The sequence below is a fragment of the Lampetra planeri genome, chromosome 21 (genome assembly GCF_965212315.1).
Source record: "Lampetra planeri chromosome 21, kcLamPlan1.2.h2, whole genome shotgun sequence".
Classification (NCBI taxonomy): domain Eukaryota; kingdom Metazoa; phylum Chordata; class Hyperoartia; order Petromyzontiformes; family Petromyzontidae; genus Lampetra; species Lampetra planeri.
In genome coordinates, this window is record NC_136127.1 from 2,656,945 (window position 1) to 2,672,959 (window position 16,015).

Consider the following 16,015-nt stretch of genomic DNA (forward strand, 5'->3'; position numbering starts at 1 on the left):
TACTCATTGTTACTGAAATTCTTAAATGCGGGAGAAAAACACGTTGCTGAAAAGATTTGAACGTGTGTTATCGGCCTTGTTGTTACTGTCGTTGTTGTTCTGCTGCTTGATTGAAAACAACAAAAAAGGAATACCCCTGGGAAGCTGTCACGGTTTTCACATCAGGATGTTTTGCATTCACGAGGCACTCAGAATTCCTATTTTTATCCGAGCACATGACATTTTAATAACCGTCAAGTTGTGGCAATTTTTACCTAAACACTTGACAATCCAATGAGATGTACACTCTATGAAGGTTGCCACCATTTCCACCGTAGACCAAACCCAGACATATTTCCCAGTCAGCACGGAGTCTATCGGTACACTGCGATGTTCCGTAATATGGTTCAACGCAACACCGACAGCAGATCTCGCTACTAATTCGTTCCTGCTGTCCGAACGGGCAGTGATGAGAAGGAAATTGGTACTATTTGGACACATATATGTAGGACGGACGACAACAAGAAGAATTAAAAGTTTGTTGTTCGGGGAAAAATGGAAGGTACCGGAAGGAGAGGAAGACCTCGCAGAGAATGGGGCTTGATGACAACGACGACAACGACGACGACAGAAAGAGATCGGTGCCAGAAGTGTGGGACCACCACTTGAGCCATATTGGCACAAGACAGAGGAAAGTGGAAACAAATTATAAAATGTTAAGTGGACACCTATGGAGCCGGCTATCTGCCCATGGACCGTGATGATAATGATGATGATTTCAGAACAGAGATGCCAATTCCTGGACTGTCAAAGCCAAATGTGGACCGGTGGCAACCCTTTAAATATACACGCACACACAGTACACACAACAACAATAACACGCACGCACACAGTACGCACAAAAACACCAACACGCACACACACAGTACGCACAAAAACACCAACACGCACACACTACACACAACAACAACACGCGCACACACACACAGAGAGTATAGGGGAAGGATATCGATGTTTGTTGGTAGCCGAGGCGACGGCGATGTGGGTTGCGACTGGGGTTGGGGGGTGGGGGGGGCTGCTGCTGCGTGCGGGCTGGCCGACGACGGACAGAGGCCGAGGTGGGGGGGGGGGGGCGCCCCTCCACACCGATCTCCTAGCCCAGCGTGGGCCCCTGCAGGCCGCTGCTCAACTTGGGCCCTTGCAGGCCGCTGCTCAATTTGGGCAGCTTCGCTCTCCGCGCCGCCACGAGCGACGGCGACGACGACGGAGGAGGAGGAGGAGAAAGCAGCCGCGTCGTCAGAGCCAACGGCTGGGCCGCCGCTCCAGCCCGCACGCCGGGGGCCGACGACGCGGTCCTGCCGGGGCCTACGACAGGCCTCGACGCAGCGGCCCTGTCATAGTAGCAGGAGGAGGAGGAGGAGGCGCTGGCGGGCGACGCTCGTGGAGGCACGTGGCCGGGCCGCTCGCCATGGCCCCCCGGGCGCGGGCGCTTGAGGCCGTTGCTTTTGCCGTTGCTCTTGGCGGTCGGATGGACGGGGCCCGCCGCCGCCGCCGCTGCCGCCACCGCTGCCGCCGCCACTGTGCCGATGGCGGTGCGGGTGGCGGTGCTGGGGGCGGTGCGGGTGGCGGTGCTGGTGGCGGTGCGGGTGGCGGTGCTGGTGGCAGTGCGGGGTGGCGGTGCTGGGGGCGGTGCGGGTGGCGGTGCTGGGGGCGGTGCGGGTGGCGGTGCTGGGGGCGGTGCGGGTGGCGGTGCTGGGGGCGGTGCGGGTGGCGGTGCTGGTGGCGGTGCTGGTGGCGGTAGAGGAGGAGGAACCGTTGGTGAGGCCGTTTGGCTGCGAGGGCTGCGAGGGCCGCTCGGCGCAGGCCGGGGTTGGGCTGCGGTTGGAGGGGGCCGCCGGGGCCGGCCCCGCGGGGGAGGTCGCGGGGGGGGGGAGGGGGGGGAGGAAGAGGGGGGGGGGCCGCGTCTCCTCTCGCGCAGGGCCTGACTCTTGAGCTGTGCCTCCAGCGCCGCCTCCTGCTGCCCGCGCCGCATGCCCACGCACACGGGGAACACGCGGTAGCGCAGGGGCAGGGGCCCGTCCTGCACACACACGCACCGGTGAGCAAAGACACACACACACACCGGTGAACACGCGCACACACACACGCCGGTGAGCAAAGACACACAGACATAAAAAGATCCCCCAAGTAGCCTTAACAGACTGTTGGGGCAAGTGCTATTAGTGAGTAGCACCTATGAAGGCCGGCACGGCACATGTGGGGGTGGGTGGCCAACACCACGCCCGGCCGCCTTTGTCTCCCTAGTGGCGATATTTTACGCGCTGCACCAGGTACTCATTTGAGGCCGAGTCGACCTAGGGGAGGCCCAGAACGGGTTCTGATCAATCGTCACCGGTGTTGGTGGTCGCCGAGCGGGATTCATAAAGCGCACGGCACGCTAACCGCTGCACCACCGCCGCACCACCAACAGCATGGCTCGGAGCCTGCAAGGGTCGGGGGGTGGGTGGGGTAGAGGGGCAAGCAAGGGGGCAGGGCCAGGACAGCCTCCGAGTGCGGCTCGCTCACCCGTCTCCACGCGTAGATGTAGGCGATGTCCATGAGCGTGTAGTAGTCCTTGAGGCTCTCGTCCTCGTACATGACGTCGACCTGCGGGGCGGTGCGGTCACACGCGCGGTCACGCAGGCCCCGCACGCACAAAGACGACAGACGCCATTCTCACCCCACCCCCACCCCCCCCCCCCCGTGTAGCCTGTAACAGGCTGTTGGGGGTCACGTGCTGCGAGCAGCAGCGCCTATGAAGGCCGGCACTGTGATACACAAGGGGTGGGTGGTCAGCACCATTCCCGGCCGTCTTTGTCTCCCCGGTGGCGATGTTTACTACACACCACCGCACCAGGTGCTCATTTGAGGCAGAGTCGTCCTAGGGAAGGAGGAGGCCCAGGACCGTCACTGTTCGTGGCTTTGAGTGAGTGGGAAATTGAATTCTGGTCGCCAGGTTCGTAGCGTGGCACGCTAACCGCTGCCGCTCCCCCTTGTATGCACGTGTACACACACACACACGTCAATACACACACGCAGATTCAGGAAAACAACGCGCGCACAAAGCCAGATGTTCAAGTGCCACAGCGGGGGTTGTTGTGCCACCTGCGTGCCGACTTCCCCTCCAGCGTTGCGCTCTGCTAAGAGGCAGCTGCCTGTCCATGTGTCATGGTCGCACACCGACCGCCGTTTGTTAGCGTAGCGTGAGCTCACCTGGTAGTTGCTGGGGACGTCCATTTTGTTTCTCAGGAATTTCCGCAGGTGCATCACCGCCATGGCAGCTGGGCACTGCAGGTAGCGCTTAGCGCAGTCCTACAGCGGCACGGGGTGACACATCAGCAAGGGGTGACACGGGGTGGCACGGTGACACGGGGTGACCGGGGTGGCACGGGGTGACACGGTGACACGGGGTGACGCGGGGTGGCACGGCAGGCACCAAACACAGCACGCGGAAGTCCTGCACAGTGTGGCCGTATTACAAGGGGGGGTCAGGTGCGGCAAACAACTCAGCCGGGGGGGGTCATAAACTCTCAACAGACGCTACGCGCTCAGGAGACTAAGCGCGGGGTCACAATGCCGATCCATTCTGAAAGGGCCGCCGTCGCCGCTACTGCGGCGGCCGGAGTTTGCGTGATGACGGTTTAAAAACAAAACAATAAAAACCCCACCACTGTTGTTATAACGGCCGAGACTTCAGTAGGGAATGCAGGGAGCTCAGCTCTCTGTGGCCGCCCCCACCCCCAACGTATCTAACCTGCACGAGCCATACAGCAGCTTTACCTTGCCGTTGATCTTGAATTCCTCGCTGTTGGGAGCGCTGCAAAAACACAAACGCAGTTCAACGACACACCGCTGTTCCACGTGGCGTCTGCAGCACAGACAAAGTGATAAATAGTAACGTGTAAAAAAAATATATATACGTATATATGTATAAAAAAAAGAATTTCGCTAATTTGTTATAATTTTCGAATTTTACGTTGGGTACTACAAATGTGATGCTGCCCTGGGAGTTAAACTTTTTCTGCCGTCGTACGTAGCCAACGGCGCGAATCGGAGGCGCGGGCAAATGATGGCGCTTTGAGTGGCAGATTTGTGCCGGGCGCGGCAACCACACAGGGGTGTAACACAAACGTGACCCTTTCCTGCTCCGGCCCAGTGGTGGAAAATGCACATTCCTATGGCCGGGAGTGAGTTTTACGCACAGCACAAGCCCGCTGCTGTTGACTTCCGTACAGAGCAAAACTCATTTATTGACCCCCCTGGAAGCAGGACGATGGGCCGAGTGAACCCTGGCGAGCAGGATTGAAAGTCCGCTCCGTTCTGATGGCAAGCCGCACACGTTAAGCGATGACTCACCGTACAAATAAGAAATTACAAAATAATTAATTACTGGATCACCACCACCACCACCACCAGCAGCACCACCACCACCACCAGCAGTGCGATCATCACCACCACCAGCACCATCACCACCACCAGCACTAGCAGCACCATCACCACCACCAGCACCACCACCAGCACCAGCAGCACCATCACCACCACCACCACCATCACCACCAGCACCAGCACCAGCAGCACCATCACCACCACCACAATCACCACCACCACCACCACCGTGGTGTGACTGCGCCACTCACGCGTGGCTGGCGGCTGCATGGTGGTACTCGATAGAGAGGCTGATGATCTCGTCGTCGGTGATGATCTGCTTGTCTTCGTCCGCCACCTCTCCCCGCGCCTCGTTGGAGCCGACTGCAAACGGCAGGCGGGTGGACGGGGAAACCGGCGTCACGCTAAGAACACGCTAAGAACATTCCAAGAACCCCACCGTGCGGCACGGATGGTGACAACGGCCCGATCCCTACGCCGCGATCGGTACGTTACATCTCCTTAAGCGGCATCCTTCGATTAGCACGGTTGGCTACGTACGGTGTGAAATAACATCAACATACGTACAACATACGTACAACATACGTACAACATACGTACAACATACATACAACACGCGTCGAGCGCCAGCCATCGTGTAACGCCTGCACTCCGTGGACTGTGCTGGCAGCCAGCCCGGTGGCGCATCGCCTGCAAGGCTGGTCTCTCCTGCCCTATAAAAACTAATCTAAAACTAACTACAAACACATTTATTTTTTACTACCAGGTAAGGCCCACTGAGCTATGTAGCTCATTTTTCAGAAGAGACCTGTCCATCACAAATGACAGCCCAACGAAGTGGTGGCTTATCGTCACGTGGACATTTAAATGCGTGATGTCGATTCGAAATGTGGGGGAGAAAAACCGGAGGACCTGGAGAAAGATCCACGCGACCACGGGGAGAGAGAGAGAGAGAAAGACACGCAAACTTCAAATATACAGCAGGCATCAGGGGTCGGGATCATAGTCACGACCTCCTGTATCAATCACCTCCACCACTGGCATTATCATCGCGACATTGCCAGAGCAACCGCCACCACGTACCGCTGGAGAGGTCCCACTCACCGTCAGCCGCAGGGTGCGCTGAGTAGAAGTCTCTCCTCCTCTTCATCTCGCCTGCAGCGACACGCAGGGGACGTGTGAACATGGAGAAACAGGGACAGAGGAACGCGGGACCCCAGAAAACGGTCTTGAGAATCGGCGATGCCTTCCTGGATAATAAAATTAAATTTTAAACCAGTGCGGGGGGGGGGCCTTGTTTTTATATCGTGAAATGGTAAAGGCACCGTGACCATTGCCAAGATCAAGATGTTACCACGACCACACCACCACCACACCACCGCCAAAACGAGTATCTAAGTGCATTGCGTACGCATCAGCACAGGGAGAGGAAAATGCAACTCCACCCCTCCTTGCGTGCCACAGTGCCGCCTTCATTAGGTGCTGCGAGTAGCAGCAAACAGTCTGTTAACGGCTAGACGGGGGGGGGGGGGGGGGTCTTCGTCTTTGTTGTGATGCCAAGGGGACAGCGCGAGCGCAAAGAGGTTTACCTTTGAAGAGATCGGGGACGAGTTTGTAGACGATGTCTTGCAAAGTCTTGTCGGACCTGAGACACGAGGGACGCGTTAGTGCCAAGCGTGTGAACGTGGAGCTGTCATCTCCATCTGGCTGTCGCCTGATGAAGCTAGTTGGAATTACCGGCGAAACGTCGTATTCAGATTGTAAATGTTGTGGCTTGGCTCTCCAACACACCGGTGTGCTGTACTAGTGATGAATTGGCACATTCTGTTTACGTGACAAACCTTACTAGTTGGCTGTGTCGGGTGGTGGCGGGTTTAACGACTTATTTATATATTTACTAAATCTAACCCAAGCAAATGTAAACCTCTATTATGGTAGTGTAAAGACTTAACTTCAAAACACGACGTAAAAAAGTGGGACTTTTGTTTATTTAGATTTTCAAGTATTTTTGAAGCTTTGGGAGAACCGTGCCCGTGGTGTCCCCGCGCGGTTGCTGCCTTGCTGTAGGAGCTGTTCCTATCCTGTAGGCAGAACTTTTTTCGCACCGTACGTAGCCAGCCGTGCTAATCGGAGGTGCGGGGGAAGGACAGCAAACTAAATGCAAAAAGCGGTCGTCAACAAATTAATTTTCAATCTGGGATTTTAAAGTGCACAGCTCCGGTGCCTTCCTGATATCGGAAGGAAGAGCGTTCCAGACGGCCGCAGAAGCGCATCTGAAAGCTCGCGATGTGGTGGCCGTCTTTGTTCTACGGTCAGCCAAAAGCCGCCGCTGCTGCTGCTGCTGCTGCGAGGATGACCGGAGTTCGTGCGATGATGGTTTACGCTCCTCGACAAGATCAGCAGCGAGGTACTGTGCGGTTCATTTGCGGCAAGCACTTTGTACGTGACGAGTGCGACGAGGTGCTAATGCCCGTGCGGCGAGGGCTGGGACGTGTGCATGCACCACGGTCCGCAGCCAGCCGTGCTAACCTGAGGTTGAGGAGTGGCCGGGTCTTGTGCACCTGGACGTCGCACACCGGGCAGAACTTGCTCGACTCCAGGTAGCGGACGATGCACGTCTTGCAGACTGCAAAGGGACAAAGACAAAGGTAACGATCGCCCCCGGTATAACCCACCACAGGCTGTTAGGGCAAGTGCTGTTAGCAAGCACCTATGAAAGCCGCTATGGCACCTTTGTCTCCCCAGTGCTTATATTTACACACCGTACCAGGTGCTCATTTAAGGCTGAGTCGACACAGAAGAGGCCAAGAACCCGGTTAAAATATTTATTGGTGGAATTGAACTGGGGGTCGCCGTGCTCGTAGCGTGGTGTGCTAACCACTGTGCCACTGCTCCCCACAACAAAAAACAAAGATCCCCCGTATAGCTTCAACAAAGTGATGTTAGCGAGCACCTATAAAAGTTGGTATGGCACGCGAGGGGGTGGGTGGCCAGCACCAGGCCCGGCCGCCTTTGTCTCCCCAGTGCTCGCTAAAAGCACTTGCCCCAACAGTCGGTTAAGGCTATACGGGGGATCTTTGTGTATGTGCCTGTGTACACGAGTGTGTACGTGTGTGTACACGAGTGTGTGCGTGTGTGTGTGCACCACTAGTGTGTGTGTGTGTGCAGTATGTACACTACTAGTGTGCGTGTGTGTACACGAGTGTGTGTGTACAGGAGTGTGTGTACACGAGTGTGTGCGTGTGTGTGTGTACATGAGTGTGTGCGTGTGTGTGTGTACATGAGTGTGTGCGTGTGTGTGTGTACATGAGTGTGTGCGTGTGTGTACACTCGTGTGCGTACACGAGTGTGTGCGTGTGCGTACACGAGTGGAGACACTCGGTGATGGTGGTGGCGTCGATGAAGTATCCCCCGCACAGCACGCAGATGAGGTGCGGATTAAACTCCGTCATCTTGATGCGCGTCGTGCGGTGCATCATTGGGTGGCTCATTCACTGTGACGATGAGGAGGACGGGGAGGGGGGGCAGAAGAAGAGGGGAGGGGGGAGGAGGAGGTGGGGAGTGAGGACGAGGAGGGTTGGGAAAAGAAGAGGGGGAAGACATCAACAATGGCATCGTTAGTGATACAGGCAGAGAGAGACACAGAGACACAGAGAGAGACACAGAGAGGGATAGACACTTTTTATTTGACCAGTCAAGGGCCCAATGAGCTGCGTAGCTCAGCCAAGTGGCTGATCATCATCATCACTTTGGCTAATGCGATAAATTTCCTAACACTTTCAATGCGTGATGTTGATTCTAAATGTGGAGGGGGGAAAACCGGAGGTGCTGTAGACAAAATCCACGCGACCACAGGGAGATAGACAAGCAAACTGCAAATACGCACGGCAATATAGCGATAGATAGACACAGAGATACAATATAGCGATAGATAGACACGGAGATACAATATAGCGATAGATAGACACGGAGATACAATATAGCAATAGATAGACACGGAGATACATCTGCTCCCGATAATATTGGTCTGGAAAGCCCATGGGCCAATCAACGACAGATCTGTTAACATGTGAAGAAGAGAACAGTTATTTACGTAGGATTTGACTCATAACGCTCCACAACGACGCGTGGCGGGTTGGAAGCCGAGTGGCACTCATCCTGCGCCAGTGCTGGAAATTCCACGTTTCTATGACGGGATTGAGTCTCGCGATTGCCGCGACGTCGTGATAAGCCCTTCGCAAATATTGTACAATACGCCATCCACGGTAATCACATAATTTGCGGGGTATTTTTCATAACATTGTTGTTCATTTCATTTTCATTCAATATTATTTTGATTTCCTCACGAATTATTAACCAAATAACGCGTTAATTGTAGTTTTAAGTATGAGTGCAGTCGTGCTGATTAAATCGTGGAACCCGCATGCCACTCCGAGAGTGGCCACCAGAGGGCGATGCAGCTCCACTCACCACTCACCCCCCTCACCACTCACTCACCCCCCTCATCACTCACCCCCCTCACCACTCACCACGCCCACCACTCACTCACCCCACTCACCACTCACTCACCCCCCTCACCACTCACTCACCCCCTTCACCACTCACCACGCCCACCACTCACCACTCACCCCTCACCACTCACCCCTCACCACTCACGCCTCACCACTCACCCCCCCTCACCGCTCACCACTCACCCGCTCACCACTCACCCGCTCACCACTCACCCGCTCACCACTCCCCCGCTCACCACTCACCCCCCTCACCCACTCACCACTCACCCGCTCACCACTCACCCCTCACCACTCACCCCCCTCACCACTCACCACTTCCCCCTCACCACTCACCACGCCCCCCCTCACCATCGCTCTCTAGGATGTGCAGTGCTATGGAATAAATATCACACAACAAGACAAAGATCCCCCGTGTAGCCTTAACAGACTGTAGGGGCAAGTGCTGTTAGCGAGTAGCAGCACCTATGAAGGCCGGCACGGCACACGATGAGATGGGTGGCCAGCACCACGCCCGACCGCCTTTGTCTCCCCCCAGTGGCGATGTTTACTACACCGCACCGGGTACTCATTTGAGGCCGAGTAGACCTAGGGGAGGCCCAGACCCGGTGTTGGTGTCGATCTCCCTCTCCGCACAACGTGTCGTCACGCACACACACACGTGATCCATGTGTAGATACCCAATTGCATCATAGGGAGTGATGGCGGCGTAAGCCGCAGGCATAAAACCCGTGGGGTATCTATACATGGATCACCGTATATATATTTTTGGTGAGTAAACTGTTTGCGAACACCGTTCAAGGCTGGGGGACTGTGGTGTGACCGAATACCAAGCCCAGCCGCCTTCGTATCCAACCATCGTCTATTTCACACACACACCGCCCCAGGTAAACTCATTTGAGGCTGAGTCGACCTAGGGGAGGTTCAAGATTTTCGCAGCAGCCGCAGTGGGTTCACCACCACCACACCACTACTGCTCCTCCCTTGAAGAATGGCAGGAATCACTGAATGTCACGATCTACGGCTCTGACACGTTCACCACACGTTCACAAACACACACAAGCAGAGGTAACACACACAAACACACACAAATACACAAGCAGAGTTAACACACAAGCAGTGTTAACACACCCACTTAATACACAAGCAGAGTTAACACACAAACACACACAAAGTTAACACACACAAATACACAAGCAGAGTTAACACACAAACACAAATACACACACAGAGTTAACACAAACACACACACACACAGAGTCAACACACACAGAGTTAACACAAACACACAGAGTCAACACACACAGAGTTAACACAAACACACACACACAGAGTTAACACACACGAACACACATGCAGACTTAACACACAAACACAAGCAGAGGTAACACATTCACATTCAATAACACTCCGTGGCCTTAAACCGATTTATGTTTCACAACAGACGATGTTTTGGGGACGTTCTTCATAGGATAGATAATATGATAGCACATACATTAAGTAGCGTATGCTCTACAGGAGTCATTGCCCGAAACGTTGCCCCCCCACCCCCTCCCATTCAAAGCCGCAGTATCATTGACGAATGCGTCGAGGTCTACATATATATATAGAGTATAAACACAAACATCCCCCGTATAAACTTTAACACACTGTTGGGAGCAAAGTGCTGTTAGCGAGCGCCTATGAAGGCCGACACGGCACACGAGGGGGTGGGTGTTCAGCACCACGCCCGGCCGCCTTTGTCTCCCCAGTGGCGATGTTTACTACACACCGCACAAGGTGCTCTTTTGAGGCCTGGCAGAGGTTCACACAATCGCCATTGGCAGTAAAGCAGAAGTCGATCTCGTGTCGCCCGGTTCAGAGCAGAGCGCACCAACTACTGCGCCACCGCTCCTCTTCATGTAGACACACAGAATATGTATTTATTCTGGAGGAGGAATCCGATGAGCTGTAAAGCTCTTTAAAAAAAACAGATGTTCAGTGTTGAACCACGAGGGTCAGTACGTTACAACAAACAACACAAAACACACTACGATAGGAGGGCAAAGTCTAGGAAAGTTGGTGCACAAATCGCTTAAAAGAAAACAATTACAAATAACACGAAACATGTTTTTGTATCTTACCAGGTAAAGCCCACTGAGCTGGAGAAGATATTGTTCAGCAGCGACTTGACATCACCAATGACAGCTCAACGAGGTGGGACATTTAGAAGAGCCAAATACTTTATCTCCAAAATAGGCGGGCGACCCGAGTTCGATTCATACTCATTAAATAATGAGACATCCATTCAACATCGAGAGAAATTACTTGAATGATACACGTATGACATTCTGATAAACATATTATAAAGAGTGATATATTATTGTTTATACCTACGTGACTTTACTGAAAGAACCAAAGAGTATGGATTCCTGCAGTCACGAAAGCTTCAAATCAAGATTGAGATTCGATATATTGGATCAGATTAGTAGATGTTAGATTACGAGTTATCTGTTATTTGATGAGATATCTACGGTGAGATTCGATTATTAGATATTAGGTGATGTATCGTTTAAATGATATGTCCGTTGGGTTAGGATATTTACATCTTATCGAAGACATATGTATGTGGTGCCTTATTGCAAGGCGCTTTACAACAATTATAAAATGGTACATAAGATGATGGGGGTTGAGATGAATGGTAAGTTTGTTATGAAAAGTGGTGGTGTAGTTATGGTGACAGTAGAACAAGTGGGGGTGGTTAAGAAGGTGTCGGGGTAGTGAATAGGGTTAGAGTCGTGATAACCGTGTTGGTTAACATCGTTGTTTAACCATACTTCATCACGCTGGTCAGGGTGGGTTGATAATTATCACTCGGCACTGGCGTTTTGAGCTGTGTTCTAGAGTCGAACTCAGGAGACCGAGATAATAGTGCAGCTTACTGTCTGCACGTGTAACGTTGTAGGAATAAAACAACGTATAGCATAAACAGACTGTTGGGGCAAGAGCTGTTAGCGAGTAGCACCTATGAAGGCTGGCACAGCACACGATCGGGGTGGGTGGCCAGCACCACGCCGGGCTGCCTTTGTCTCCCTCGTGGCGATGCTTGCTACAACACACCGCACAAGGTGCTCATTGGAGGCTGAGTCAATCTAGGGGAGGCCCTGGACCGTTGCAGACAGTGAGTGGGAATCGAACTCTGGTCGCCGGGTTCGTAGCACGGGTACACACACGCGTGCGCACAAAGGGCGAACACGTGGTTCCCACACGACGCATGAGCACACACAGAGACAAACATCTCCATGCATGTAGCCTGAACGGAACGCACCGCACGCACGCGCGCGGACAAAACGTGCAGCAGAGGGGCTGTTAAGAAACATTCCTAGACGACTTATTTATGAACACGCACATATGGTGTAGTGGTGATGCTGCTGCTGCTGCTGCGTTGGCAGCGGTGCACACAATGAACAATAACACTCAAACACATTCGTTAATAATAACAACACTGGGGCCTTGCAATTTAAAATAAACATAATAGGCGACGTTTCAGGCAACGGTCCTTCTGTTCGGAGCCCTTTGGCTACGAACAAGGAATAGTTCTTCGAGTTAAGGTCAAGCAATGGTGTTATTGACGAATGCATATCGTTTAGTGCTATTGAAGCGTACGACTTTCTCAAACACACAAACACTAAACTCGTGTTTCACGTATATACATACATAAACACGTTCGATATATACACACACACAAGCACATCGATAAAAAAAACATATACAAATCTTCTCCCGTATAACTTTGACATATTATTGGGGCAAGGGTTGTGAGCGAGTCTCGCCTGTGAAGGGCGATGCACGGCCGAGAAAGAGCAACACACTAAACCGGTCCTGGGCCTCCCCTAGATCGACTCAACCTCAAATGAGGACCTGGTGCGATGTGTAAACACCGCCACTGGGGAGACAAAGGCGGCCGGGTGTGGTGCTGGTCACCCACCCTCTCGTTTACCGTGCTGTTCTTCATAGGTGCTCGCTAACAGCACTTGCCCCAACAGTCTGTTACAGGCTATCCGGGGGATCTTTGTCTTTTAGCAGTGTATAATATACATATATATGTGTACATTTATATTTATATATTTACGTATGCGCGCGTATACATATATACATGTTTATATATGTATGTCTATGTACGTATACACACGCACAATATTAATACGCATTTCCGCGTACAGTTTCGTTATACAGAATACGCACGGCCATACACAGAGCGCACGGCCATACACAGAGCACACGTGTATACATACATACATACACATACTACACATACCCCGACATGCATACGTCCATCCATACGCGACACACACACACGTGCTCATGTACAACACATGCATATAAAAGGAAGCATTGCATTAATAAATCATCGACGGCGGCATACATTTTAATAGATGTTTGCGAGTGGACGCGCCGATACAAATACTGTCGCAGTTCTAGACGGGACCACACACCAACCATTTTGGTACAAATGTATAATGCTATATATACTCTTTGGTTCTTTCGGTAAAGTCACGTAGAAAGAAAATACAATAAATAATAGAATACGACGTTTCGATTGCAACACAAGCAATCGTCATCAGGTATGAATGAATGAGAAAACAAACATAGTAAACTTAGAAATGTAATGCAATACAACACAGAGAGTCGGCTAACACAACAGTGAACACTTTACCTGGTTGATTACGTTCTTCCAAATATTGTTTTGAAGTTAAGTGTGAGAGAGACAAACACAGACACGGAGAGGCATACACAGAGAAACACACACAGAGAGAGACAAACACACAGAGACAGACACACAGAAAGACAGACAGAGAGAGAGACACATGGGGGAGAGACACAGAGAGAGACACACAAGCAGAGACAGACACACACAGAGACAGAGAGAGACACACACAAGACACACACACACAGAGACACACAAGCAGAGAGAGATACACACATAGACACACACACACACAGAGACAGACACAGAGAGAGAGACATGGGGGAGAGACACAGAGAGACACACACAAGCAGAGAGACGCACACACACAGAGACACACACACAGAGCTATAATACTACCGTCAACTCTCTGTGATTGTACAGTTACTGCACAAGGATGAAATCCGTAAACCAAAAAAAGATTACCGAATATCAGAATCCAAAAAAATATTTGTCCTGGAGGCGGAATCCGTTGAGCTGTGAACCTCTTTTTCGCAAGTGATGTCCAGATATTGACACGGGTTGGCGAGTTACAAGACGGAGGGTGGGGGGGTAAGTCGCTCAAACAAATAAGTAAATCTCTTTTTCAGAGGCGACATTGACTATCGCAGATCACAGCTCAACGAAAGTGGCTTCTCATCATCACGCGGGGATCGATTGGGGCCAGAACACCCCGAGCATCGACACTTCTAAACGTGGAGGGAATGAAACGAAGGCAATGGAATGAAACGAAGGCAATGGAATGAAACGAAGGCAAGGAAAATGAAACGAAGGCAATGGAATGAAACGAAGGCAAGGGAATGAAACGAAGGCAATGGAATGAAACGAAGGCAAGGGAATGAAACGAAGGCCATGCGATTAAACGAAACGTAGATGATGTGAGAGCAACACGAGCGGAGTGCGATTGCGTTTAAACACTCGGCAGGGTCAACATGAGCCCAGAGCTGCATCTTACTGCTACTGCAGTTGCTGCACACACAGACACAGATCCCCAATATAGCCTGCACAGACTGTTGGGGCAAGTGCTAATAGCGAGTAGCACGCCTATGAAGGCCGGCGCGGCACACGAGGGGGTGGGGTAGGTGGCCAGCACCACGCCCGGCCGCCTTTGTCTCCCTAGTGGCGATGTGTTACGCCAGGTACTCATTTGAGGCCGAGTCAACCGATCACACGAGCCACGGGCATTATCGGTGAACCGAGTAATTCGCCCGCCGTGGAGTGTGACGCTAAAGCCGACAGACAGCAGAGGGGAGAGAACGCCTATTGAAGATAATAATACATTTATACGGTACCTATACATACTGTAACAGTCTATACAGCAATACGCACACACATACATGTGCATATGTATATATCCTGATTTACATATATACGCGCATTGGTATACACACACAAAGGTAGAGATCACCCGTATAGCCTTCACAGACTTGCGGTACAACATACAGAATGATTATATCTGTTGGACTTTTTTTTGCGAGTATCCAAAGTGTTGAATAATAATAAAATGCTTAAACCTTGCTGGCAATAAAACAGGGAGGCATGAAGACGTTCAAACATCGAATACGCGCACTTCTGCAAGGCATCAAGTCTGCGTGAACCACAACGACTTGTGGGCAAACATGCAACACAACCATGCTTGGATAAAAGAAATAATAATCATCATCATCATACACGCATTGTTGCTTTGAAACTGATTTGCCTACACCAGAGGTGGCCTTCTTTTTGGCATCGTTTCACTCGTGTCAGACCAGGGGACAGTGCCCCAAGACGAACACGATGTGCACAGTTCAACACACGAGCTACAGGTTTAGTACGGCGGTCGTCAAACAAAAAGAACGAGAGGAGAGAGTTTTTGTTGGGGGAATTCGGTCAAACAAAACAAAACCCCTCGATATTTCAGTACGAAGACGGTGGTGGAGCTCCTTGACAAAGAACGGCCACGAAGCAGCGGTTACTTAAAGAGCCACTGGTTTAGTACAACACAGGATGTGGTACATCTTAGTACAACGCAAGAGATGTTATACTACGACAAGACTGCCTTGAGTAATGAATACATGTTAATGCAACACGCACAATCCATTTTAGTTCAAACACAAGTAATGCGTTTAAACACAGATAATACATTTTAGTATAACACACAGAATACATTCTAGTACAGAATGTATTTTAATACAACCCACAGACTGTTTAGTACAACATACAGAATCCATAGCACAACACACAATGTATTATAATATAACACGGGATATTATATCATTTGTACAACACACAAAATGCGTTTAGGTACACACGGAATTCATTTTAGTACAACACAGAATAAAACATTTTAGAACAAACGCAATGCATTATAACAGTACAACACCGAATGCGTTTTTAC

The 16,015-nt window shown here is 51.5% G+C and overlaps 1 protein-coding gene across 2 annotated transcripts in view; it reads right to left on the reverse strand.

Moving 5' to 3' along the window:
- Positions 1-200: 200 nt before the first annotated feature.
- LOC144724520 (uncharacterized) overlaps positions 201-16,015 on the reverse strand; it is a 47,165-nt gene continuing 31,350 nt past the window's right edge. Inside the window, exons 2-10 of one of the 2 annotated variants that reach the window (XM_078603733.1) lie at positions 7,769-7,898; positions 6,934-7,030; positions 5,994-6,049; positions 5,488-5,559; positions 4,656-4,767; positions 3,799-3,835; positions 3,232-3,330; positions 2,545-2,625; positions 201-2,059 (exon numbers count right to left, since the gene is read on the reverse strand). In XM_078603733.1, coding sequence (XP_078459859.1) covers positions 1,133-2,059; positions 2,545-2,625; positions 3,232-3,330; positions 3,799-3,835; positions 4,656-4,767; positions 5,488-5,559; positions 5,994-6,049; positions 6,934-7,030; positions 7,769-7,895 — 1,608 coding nt within the window. In that variant the 5' untranslated portion in view covers positions 7,896-7,898 and the 3' untranslated portion in view covers positions 201-1,132. The remainder of the gene's footprint in view (positions 2,060-2,544; positions 2,626-3,231; positions 3,331-3,798; positions 3,836-4,655; positions 4,768-5,487; positions 5,560-5,993; positions 6,050-6,933; positions 7,031-7,768; positions 7,899-16,015) is intronic. The other variant, XM_078603734.1, reaches the window with a different exon arrangement.